This window comes from Podarcis erhardii (assembly GCF_964252035.2).
Source record: "Podarcis erhardii genome assembly, chromosome: 7".
Taxonomy (NCBI): domain Eukaryota; kingdom Metazoa; phylum Chordata; class Lepidosauria; order Squamata; family Lacertidae; genus Podarcis; species Podarcis erhardii.
In genome coordinates this window covers 4567002-4578437 of record NC_138511.1, presented here as the reverse complement: position 1 = coordinate 4578437, position 11436 = coordinate 4567002, and the positions used below count along the sequence as shown (strand labels likewise).

Sequence of the window (11436 nt, the reverse complement as noted above, 5' to 3'; positions counted from 1 at the left end):
CTCCAATTCTATCGTCGGGGCACTTTGCACAGTCCTGCTGTCTCTCGGTGTCTAATATTCTTTGCCTGACTGTAGCATTAGCCTGGCCCAAGCCCAGACTTAGAAGGGCTTGAGGGGCAAAACCCAGTTTCCGGAGGGTGTTCAGGACTGCAGTCTGCCAGCCCGACTGGAATTGGTCACAGAGGATCAAAGGGGCTATCCCTCGGGGGAGCAGATTCAATGCCAGCCATTTGTAGATTGATGTTAGGCAGATGCTAGCCTCCAGTCTCATCATCCCCATTTCCAATCTAATCCATGCATTTGAGACAAAATCTGGGGACTTGGAAGAGAGCTCTAAGAAGAGGGAATCAAACGGATTCTAAGCCAAAGGTCAGGTGGAACAACTCTTGTCTTTTTGGCCCTGTGGAAAGAAATCAGATCCTGCAGGGCCCTGGTCTCATGAGACAGAGCTCCACCAGGCCGGAGCCAGTGTTGAGAAGGCCCTGGCTCTGGTTGAGACTAATCTAACTTCCTTAGGGCCCAGGACCTCTAGGGTGTTGCTATATATGGACCTTAAGGTCCTCTGTGGGGCATACCAGAAGAGACGGTCCTGTAGGTACGAGGGTCCTAGGCTGTGAAGGGCTTTAAAGGTCAAAACCAGCACCTTAAATCTGACCCTGCACTCTACCGGAAGCCAGTGCAGCTGGAAAAGCACTGGGTGAATATGCTCCCATGGCAGAGACCCCGTGAGGAGCCTCGCTGCAGCATTCTGCACCCGCTGGAGTTTCTGGGACAGCTTCAAGGGCAGCCCCACGTAGAGCAAATTACAGTAGTCAAGCCTGGAGGTGATCATCGCATGGATCACTGTGGCCAGGTTGGGTCGGGAAAGGGAAGGGACCAACTGCTTGATGAGGCGAAGGTGGAAAAATGTCGCCTTGGCTGTTGTAACCTGCGCCTCCATGGAAAGGGAGGTGTCAAGGATTACACCCAGACTCTTAACCGAAGGCTTAAATGAATAGAAGGATGAATAAGGTCTCTAAGGAAATGGAGGCCAGAGATTTTCAGTTTGTTTCCCAACCTACCTCGTCTGTGCTTTCCTGCTCAATACAAAAACATGAATGGGTCTGATCCATTCTTCACATTCTGACTTTCCTGTTTCTCTTTTCTCTTTTCTCATGGACAGGGAATTGATTTTGATGAAGATCAAATATCGGAAATCAGCCTGGAAGATGGGGAGGATCTTCCTCCAAGGTAATCCTGTGCTAATCCCCTCCCCCATAATCAATTGCTTTTAAAAAACAACCCGGTCCATTTCTATGGTGGTGGTGCTTGGGGTCTTTGAAGGACGGGAGGCAATAAACCCTTCTGACAAAAGTGCTACTCCTCTCTCCCCTCAGCATCCCAACCACAGCTTCTCCGGATGCGGCTGATCTTCCTCCTGAAAGCGTCAGCAAGGACCGGCTGAAGAACAGATTTACGGATGTCGTCGCAACGATGAAGAATGGGAAGATCCGAAGGAAGGCGCTCCAAGATCTTTCCGCCCTCCTGAAGAAGATCCAGGAATATGTGAGTTGCGTGGCGAGTTCCCGCCTCCCCCACGGAAATAAAGACACAGGACACCAGTATTTTAGGTTAATGGGCAAAATTAGGCCACAACTTTATTGATTACAGGAACTGAGCGGTATTGGCTTAGGCATTGGTCCTATCGACTAACCGGCTTCAGCCTGATTGCTAGAAGACCGGCAAGGGTTAACCACCAGGAGGGGGAGTCCTGCTGCTGTACATCAACTAGGAGCTCCCCCGGGGTCACCCCTCGAGGGCGTGCCTTAGGCCCTCACCTCCATAGGCTTCGGACAGGGCAATGCCCCACGGAATCCTTTACCGGACTACGCCCCCCACTCATTTGCATAACAATACCCTTACCAATGCCTAACCGCCAATGCTGAGGAAGTTGTGATGATTTGCTACGAGGTAGGCAAAAAACCAAATGGCTGGTGCCAATTTGCCAAGCGGGAAAAATTCCTACCAGGCCCCTTGACGGCGACCAACCAAAGTCCATAGCAATGTCAAAGGGCCAAATCTAAAGGGTGGCAGGGTGGGAAAACCGGAGCTGCTGGGGCACTGGGAGAAAAAGGGAAATCCTTTTTTTCTTCTTCAAAAATTACAGAAAAAAGCAAAAGAGAGAGCAACAAAAAAATAACAAAACATACATAACAGTACATCAAAAAAGGAAGAAAGAAAGAAAAACCACATAAAAACCAATACACCAATAACAATAAAAAAACCCACACACCCAATATTCCATATCTCCATACTTCATTTACTTGTTTCATTGACCTCCTTGCACCTCCTTTTTTGTATTCTAGTTTAGTTATTTGTTTCAGCAAATTCTTTCCATCTTTCTCAATTTTTATTAAGTAATTTGTCTTAACAGTCTAACCTATTAGTTAACTCAGCAAATCCTTTCCATCTTTCACTATATTCTGTCATTCAATTTACCTTAATTTATTTTAACCTTATCTTACCATAAAATACCTTAAAGCTTAAAAATTAATATTTATTTGTGCATAATTCCTTATATCATTTCTACTAAAGCCAAATATTTTCATTCCAACATTTTTCCTAATGCTCATTAATTTTACACTAATTCCCAAAATAATTAAAAAAAAAAAAAATATTCTTCCAATCTTCCTCCAGTGTCTCTTCTTCCTGGTCTCGGGTTATGTCAATCCTTACTGTCCATTCCATCTAGTCCATCAACCTGGTAATCTTATGTCTGAGGCTCTTAAGTCTTTTCCATGTCCCTTCTGCAGATCTTCTTGTTTGTACTTGCACTTTACCTTATCTTTTGTTGATCTCTTTCTTAATTTCTTTCCTTTCTCATTGAGGAGTAGGTCTCGGGGATGTTCCAACTCAAAAATATCTCCGTCTCTCCTCAGCAGATCGGCCCATTCCCCACAGTCCCATTCACCACAGTCAACAGTGTAGTCCAGAAAATATTTAAAGGCATGTTTCAAAGTCCCTCCAAACTTAAGGGCCCCCACAACTCCAGACCCCCCCTGGCCCACTCCAGATTCAACCTTCAACAACAACGGCTTATGCTCCTGTAGGGCCTCGGGCTTCTCCATTTGTATTACTTGAGGTTCAACAGCAACCTCCTCCATTATCTTCTGCGTTTGCACTTGCTCTATCAAATCAGGTTCTTGAGTTGGCTCCTGGATGGTTTCTGTATAAGTATTCGCTGTTTGTCCAAAATTTTTGACTGCAACAGTCATCAAATCCATCTTCTCATGCATCTGCTCCAACAAAGCGCTTGTCTTGCAAAAAGCAAGCACCAAAACTTCTTCCAAACACATTTTTGTTCAAGGTCATAGTCTGTTCCCAGGATCCTAATCACCACAGCTGTAAAGTCCCCAGATCGATTCCAGCAACAATTTAACAAACTCCCTCTAGAGGAGACAATTTCTATTTGTATCCATCTTTTGAAAGCAGATCCAACAAAATAAAGTTACTTTCATTTTTCAATTTTTTTGTTTCTTTTAAATGCAAAAGGCAACATTGGAGACAATTTGTTTCTCTTCTTTAACTATCTGTCAAAGGATGTTCCTTTCGCAGTCAATGAACTTCACCAAAAATCTCTGTCTCTGACACCCCGTTCCCAGGTTTGAGACAGTGGAAATTTAACTTTCTTTACTCTCTCTCCTGCAGGCTTAAACAGTCAAAATTCCCCCTCTTTACTCCTGCTTCCAAGAGGGGTTTAGATGGTTAAAACAGAAGGAATTTTAAACCTTTATGTACAGCTTTCCAGACTTTAGCTTGCACAATTTTTGCTTCAGGCTATTTACAAAAGCGGAAGGCGGACTTCCTGTTTAGGACCTTCCCACCTGAGTGCCAAATTAAAATGTTTCTTAGCCCAATTTTCTGTTCTACTCACGGGTACTTGTTTAGAGTCCAATTGTCCACAGGAAAAAGTCAGCGCTCTCCGGCAACGGCTGTGCAGCTTCACTCCGTAAAAATAGTGGTCGATTCAAAACACCCCGCTCACCCCACGTCACTTCGGATCCCCGAAAAAGGGGTTTCCTTGTGTGGGGGGGGGCGCTCCTGGTGTCAGCCGAATCCCACATTCCCAGGCTTCCTCCACCTGGGATTTTTAAAGGGTCTCCGCCTTGGCCGCAGCAGCAAGACCCGATTGTCGCGGAGCAGGTTCCTCTGGATCAGAGGAATTCCGCCATTGCCGATGGCGCTAACCCAGAAGTCCGAAAAAGGGAAATCCTCAGGCGCGCCGGCCCTAAATAGCGCTGGCCACACCTCCCGGGCCAGCTGATTGGCTGGCAAGGGAGGTGACGTGCCAGAGGATTCCCTGCTGTTGCGGGGGCTGCAAGCCAGCCCCCGAGTACGTAGGGGGAGGGCATGAAGCCCACAACCCCACCTCCTTTCCAGCTCAGAAGTGGCTTTACTGAAGGGAAGCATTGCAACCATGCAGGGCTGTCAAGGCCTTCAGGCTGCTGCTTCTGGGCCCACCCTGCAAGGTGCCCAAGGGACAATCAGGCATCCCAGCACATACTCAATTTGGAGAACAGAGCTGGGCCATAGTGAGTAAAATGGCTGAGAAAAGAAGAAAAAAGCAAACATTAGGAAAAGAGGGGTGGGAAGTCAAAAAGAACTGGATTTTTTTCTGTAGAGGATGCTAAATGTTTTGGAATGTTTGGAAGATTTAATAAAAATGTTATAGGAAAAATGGTGATGGGTTGCTTATCAGTCCCTTCTCTGGGTTTCTTCTCAGCCATCGGTAGCGGTTCCTGCACCCTCCTTTGGCCAACTGGTGGCGATTTCCTGCCTTTGTGCATTGGATCCGGACCCGGAGAGCAGGCAGCGGGCAGCAGAGGCTCTCTGCCATCTTCTGCCCATCCTGCGGCACAACGAAGGTAAGTCTAGAAGAATGTATCCCAGCATGGGGTGGGGGTGAGCAAGACCCAAACTAACCCTTTGGCTTTCCTTTGCAGAGATGCTGCCACGAACATCATGGAACCGAACACTTATCACCAGAGCTGAGAAGGTCCTCAGATCCACCGGAGGACCGGTTCCTGAACTGTTCGTGAATAATTGTTACTGTCTTGCCAGGGTAAGTCGCTGTCTCTCAAGCCACGTGTTCTAGGTTCCGCAGAGGCAGCACCTGGGCTTTCTGCTCCCCAGCCCTGCCCTGTGGGCATCTCTGACCTCCCTCTCTTGCTTCAGGTCTTTGGCGCTTTTCTCCCCGCGGAGCAGCTCTTGGAGGCCATGTGCTTCCTGGCTAGAGACCTGGTTGTCGAGAGCAGCTTCAACCCACTGGATATCTCCCACTTACTGCAAGAATTCATCAAGCAGTTTGGCGGCACAAAAGTGGAGGTAAGGCATCTGCAAAGGTAGGAGAGAAGAAGATTCTCTGCTTTGGTGTAGGGGAGGCCACCTCATGCCATTGGGTGGCCAGGACACATGTTAGTTGAGAGGGGCCTGGCAATGTCAGGACAAGAACCGCAGCCAAGGGTCCTGAGAAACATGGATTCAGGGATGGGGAATCCTCCTCCTTCTGGGAGTAGACTGGCAAGCTTCTTCTCTTGGCCCACAATGGATAGGGGAACTGGCGCCCTGGAGCTGCCTGGGTTCAATACTTCCAAGGACCCTGAGTGGTACCTTGGAAGGAAGATGGCTGTGGTGGCACAGGTCAAGGGTCCCTCTTTCAATGAGCGATGGAGGGATCCACCTGCAGACAGCCCCACTTCCTTGTACTCTCCAAGCAACTCTCTCCTTTTCTCTGACAGGTGAAGGTGCTGCTGGAGGCCTTCTATAAGATCAGCCAGGGGCCTACAGTGCAAGGCAGAAGCATGGCCGTCTTCGCTTTGTCCATCTTGTCGCACCACCACCTGGCGACAGTGGTTGAATATCTCCTCCAGTTTCCTTTCGGGTATGGAGCCCTCCAGGTTCTACTGGGCTAAGGGGGAGGTTGGCAAGCTGCAGGGCTTGCTCAGAAAGCCCTTGCTGCCATTTCCTCTCTCTGGAGCATGGCAGCAAGCAGAAGACTTGAAGCTGACCATTGCTCTTGTTTTTGCATTCACAGAGACTGCGAGAGAGTGTGGAAGGAGGTGTTAGCATCGGCCGACCCACAACAACTGATCCATCTTACGGCCAAGCAGCTTTACGAAAGCCCCTTGGCGGAATCTGCCACCGAAGTGGTAAGGACCACCTGCTTTCTGGCTTCCTTCTTCCTAGGGTAATATCTAGGGATTCCTGTATTCTGCAGGAAAGCAGGGAAAGTGACTTGCACCCCTCTCTCTTCCAGCAACATCTCACCAGCCTGTTGCACGCCATCCTCAGGATGGAGGACTACAAGGCAGCTGTGCGCCAGAACTTCCCACAGCTGCTCATCGCTCTCCTGGGGATGGTTATGAACTTCCATTACGACCAGGAATTCCTCGGGTGAGTAGTGTGTTGCAAAGGGACCAATGGAGTCCTTTCCCCTTCAGCCTCGGGGGGTTTCCTGTCCAGCTTGGTTTTGCAAGGGAGGCTCTCCTTCAGGTGGCTGCTAGGGAGGAGGGATGGGGAAGGAATTTGAGTGTGTGGCAAGCAATGACCCTCCTGGTAAAACTGGCCTTGCTTTTGTTGCAGAGGGGCTAAGGAAGTTCTGCACCTCCCTCTTGGCACCACTGGAGAGCAAGTGGAGGCGGCCATCGTTGACCAACTTTTCTGCCGGGAGACTTTCAGCCAGGGGTTGTCTGCCATGGTGAGGTAAGCGGAAGAACGCGGTGACCTTCCCCAGTGGTCTGGCAAATGGAGCTGAAGGCACGGGATCGGACTGTGCCCCTGTTTGCTTCCTGCGGTGTCTTTGCCTTCCTTACCAAGATCTGTTTCTCCATTTCAGAGCTGTCGGAAAGCGACGCTGGTGGATCCCTCCCATGGTGGAAAGCATCATCGCTGCTCTCGAGGACCAGGAGTTTGCCGGAATGCCACAAGTCGCGGCAGCTATCTACATCGAGGTGAGGGGGACTGACGCGGGAGGAAATGGGTGCAGCAAGGAGGCCCTGGCTTGGTTTCTGCCAAGTGTTGGGCTGCTTTGAGCCTACGGACTGTTGCCTGTTTTAGTGCTCCTCAGAGTAGACCCATTGGATTTGATGTACATGACAAACTTTGGTGCATTCACTTCAGTGGGTTTGCTCTGTGCAGAATTGCAAATGGTGGGTAAAAGGAGAACCTGCCTCAGCCTCTCATCCCTGAAGTGTTTCTTTCTCTTTGGGCCTCTTTAGCTGCTCAGCTGCCGTCTGGAGGTCTATCCCTGTGAAGATACACTGGAGCAGCTCCTCAACTGGCTGGAACACGACCACCTGCAAGTCCGGAAGCTCAGCGTCAGAGGGATATCCCTGCTTCTGGACTCTGACATGGCAAGTGATGCTCAGAGGGAGGGAGGGAGGGAGGGAGGGAGGGGGGGTACAGATCTCGATTCTAATCATGGTCCAGCACTCTTTTGCTGGCACAATACTGAAGGGCCTGTGCTAAAAGGCGTGAGGCCTTTCAGACCTTTGAAAAGATTCTCTCTTTTGTGTAGGACCCTTCGCTTCTGCGGCTGTTGCTGCTGGATTCCCTCCCTTCTGCAGAAGCCGATGTCCTCCCAGAGTTGATAGAGCTAGTAGACCAAGCCTACCATTCCAGGGAGCTGGGAGAGGAAGACCTGAAGATGCTGGCAGCAACCTACTGCGGTCTGGCTGCCCATGTGAGTGTTAGGGGAAACATGACATCACACCCGGTGGAGGAGGAATGCTTTGGAAGAGGAAGGGTGGGGTTTAGACTGGCATGCAGCGGAGATGTTCTGGCTTCAGGAGGGTGTTCCTCTGGAGCACCTTCTCTTGGAAGCCTGCCTGGAAAACGCAGGGGGAGAGCCACCCCTGCCCCCAGTCTCCCCCAGGAGGAGGATAGGGGGCTGAGCAGCCTCAAAACACCCCAGTGGGCAGGAGAAAGGAAGGTGATCTGCTGAGAAACACAAACCTCTGATATTTTCTGCCTACAGGAGGAAGCCTCCGTCCGGGCATCAGCCATCGAACATCTGGGGCTGCTTCGGGGCTGGGTGAGAGACCAAAGGCTTCCCATAACAACAACAGAAGAGGAAGCCATTCACGAACTGGTTGTGGTCCTCATTCACCTCGAAGACGAGGACGTGGTGGCCAAGGTGAGGGCCAAAGAGGTGGACTTACACAGTAGGAGGGAGGGATTGTTCTCAGGAGCTTACGAGACTATGTACCGCAATTTGTAACCCTCTTCTCTTCTTGTGTTGCAGGCCGCAAGGAGGGCTCTTTGCCATCTAGCCCCACAAGTGAAGTGGTGGGCTCGTTCCAACAAATTTAGCCTCCACTTTGCTCTCCACCAGGCTGCCAAGCATCTGGTAAGGTCCCTCTGCTTTGTTGGCAGCTTTGCCCAGGCATGTCTCTGGGACTGCAAGGCTCTTCTGCCGCACTCTCAAGCCTCTCTGATGCCAATTCTCCTTTGTCTTTGCCCACAGAGCAAGACCTTCAGCAAGGACATCCTTCGGAGTGCTGCCTTGACATGTACGAAGCCGTCCGCCAACAGGCTGCCATCAGTCTCCAGGGTGGCAGCTCTGCTTCTGGGTAAGTCAAGCAATGTTTTTCCCTGGTAGGGATGGACAGAAACGTCTTGGTAACGATGGCAGGGAGGATGGACATGTCCCCAGGCCACCTGCTAGGTAGGCCTCCATCTGCGCCCAGATCTTGCTCTGAGTGAGGGTGGAGACCTCTAGAGCATACCTGTCCTCCTGCCGAGCTGCCTCTGTCTCCACTTGCTTTGCACCAAGATGACGTCCCTTTTCTTGCCTCTTTCTCTCTCTAGGTCATCTGGCTTTCCGGGATGCCAGTTTCATCCACCATCACGACATGGCATCCTATGGAACATGTGAGTGAGACATACGGAGGGCAGGGAGGGATGCTTCTGCTGAGAAAGGTCTTCAGGGAAGGCAAATTCTCAGATGTATGTTCAGACAGAGGTGCCACAAGATGAACATGCAAAGAGAATTGGCATGTGACTTCACTGCTCTCTCTCACACACAAACTCCCCTGACGGCTGTTTTCATATTGTTGATGGATGGCTCTTTTCCTGTGTATCTCCGCCTTGCTCAACCTTTCTCCCTTGCCCCTCAGGGCTGGAAGAGATGCAGCAGCACGAGGAAGAAGGGCTCAGGCAGACAGGGAGGAGCTGCCTGAACATCATGCAGCGGGCCTATAAACATCGGAAGAAAGGCAGGGTCCAGCGCTTTTTGAGGAGGCTGCTCCACTGCGTTCACAGGGAACCTTACCCGCAGGACTTCCTGAGCTGCATGCCAGGTGAGTGAGGCATCTGGTGGGCTATTGGGACACCTGGTGGAATGTCTGGAGGGGACGTTTCTCAAGGAGCCTCTTTCTCCTCCTGACAGAACATCCGGAGTTGCGCCAGGCCAAGGCAACGTAACATCAGAGTTGTGCTGCAGTGATACCATCTTCTGCTCTCCGCGGGATCCAGTCTGGACCAGCGCCAGGAACATCAGCACCATCAGGATGGACCAAGAGGAGTGGTGCTGCCCTCACGACCTTCCGTACACAGCGGTAGGAAACCTTTTTGTTGTTGTTGTGTTTCTGGTTGATGTTGTTTTGGATTGTTGATTTTTTTGATTTTGAATCTCAGGGTGGTTCACAACACCAAGTATACGAAGCACAAAATACATAATAAGAATAATCACTGCACAAAATTCATAATAAAAATATCAGAACATAATATAAATTAAAATAATAAAAACATACTAAAAAGAGCCACAAGACTAATGTATGCACACTAATAAACAATACAAGAGCACTGAAACAACACTCCAGCCCACAAATACAAAATCTAAATCAACATAACACATTTAACAATCATTTAAAACAACCCCACCTTCTTGAAGAAGGCTGATATATTAGATTTAGAAGGTTGGAATACGAGGTTTGGATGGCACGCCTACCTAACATACAACAAAGTGGCAGTGCATAAGGACTTTTAAAATCATATAGTCAGAATTTCATTATACAAGGTCTGGGATAAGTACCACAGACTATTAGAGCCCAAAATATCCTGGTGGGTATCCCCAGTGGAGATGATAACGGTAAAAAAGACAAACATGGACACAAATTGGGCAACTTAGCAACAATTAATAAAGGTAGAACAGGACCAATTAAAAATCAAATTGTATGAAGAAATTAAACAGTATTGTAACGGCTAGATTCACTATCACCTAATAGTGCATATATTTAATCAGGATAAGAAAATTAGTTTTGGAGAAAAGAAGTCATTCTTACAAAAGGAATTAGTACAAATTAATAAAAAGACCCTATCTAGGATGTATGATCTACTTTTGGAATGGGAACTCAAGGATGGGATGCTAAAGGACGTTATGATAAAGTGGGCACAGGATTTTGGCCACAACATAATGTTAGCTGTGGAAATTTGACATCAAGTTCACAGCATGCTATACAATAAGGGAGAATCTAATGAAAATGATCTACCGATGGTACTTAACCGCTGCCCCAAGGAATTGGCAAAAATCTATAAGCAAAAAACCAATGTGTGCTGGAGATGTAACACCGAGATAGGAAGAATGTACCATATTTGGTGGGCTGTAAGGAGTTAAAAAGCTTTTGGAGCAAAGTTCATGAAGAAATCATTAAGATTTTTTAAAAAAACATTCAATAAGAAATCAGAAGCGTATGTTGCAAACCTATAAGGAATACCTGATACCCATTCAAAATATGCTCAAGAATCAACAGACGCAGCAATGGTTATCATTTATAGGGGCCTGTAATTTTGGCAACTCATCCTCAGTAGTTGAGGTCATGAAACTTCACTCTGCATTTGCCTTCCGGGACTATTTTACAAAAACCTCCTGGCAAGAAGATAGTCAAGAACAAGTCTATTAGCTGCTGCTATCTGGTTCAAATCCTCAATCTCAGACTGCAACCATCGGAGGATATGTGTAGTGGCATTGATGGTTTTCTCCAACCTGCATGTTAGGGCAAATAGTGCTTCACGGTTTTGTTCAGCCACAACTCCCGGATGTATGCCGATGGTGAGGATGCTAACGAAGCCTCCACCAACAGCACCCACAGACCAGGCCAGGAAAATCTCATCACTGCACTGTTCCCCTTGGACCTCTCCTCTTTCTGTTTCTAAGAGAGGGTAGAGGAGGAAAAGCCTCCACAGTCACAGGGAAAGTAAAGGCACCTATTCCCACACACTGATAATTACCAGGGTAGTAATTAGTGGCTAGTCCATTATACAAGAACCAAAGATTGGAGTCCTTGATCAGCCAGCCAGAGCAGATGGATCCCTGTCCGGTGAAGTTACTGTATATTGGCGAAAGTATGGATACAGATCTGAGGATGTGGTGTTGCTTTGGTAAGAGGCGTTGAAGGA

General features: G+C 48.6%; 1 protein-coding gene across 1 annotated transcript; it reads left to right on the top strand.

The window, feature by feature from the left end:
* The first annotated feature begins 467 nt into the window (after positions 1-467).
* Positions 468-9757, top strand: LOC309346358 (maestro heat-like repeat family member 5). Its single transcript, XM_081870024.1, has 18 exons — positions 468-783; positions 985-1230; positions 1377-1545; positions 4763-5101; positions 5215-5364; positions 5778-5920; positions 6074-6188; positions 6296-6432; positions 6622-6741; positions 6875-6989; positions 7257-7391; positions 7556-7720; positions 8015-8173; positions 8282-8386; positions 8504-8609; positions 8848-8910; positions 9156-9338; positions 9428-9757. Exons 4-18 carry the CDS (start codon positions 4985-4987, stop codon positions 9460-9462), a joined length of 1848 nt encoding a protein of 615 aa, XP_081726150.1. The 5' UTR covers positions 468-783; positions 985-1230; positions 1377-1545; positions 4763-4984; the 3' UTR covers positions 9463-9757.
* Positions 9758-11436: the final 1679 nt, after the last annotated feature.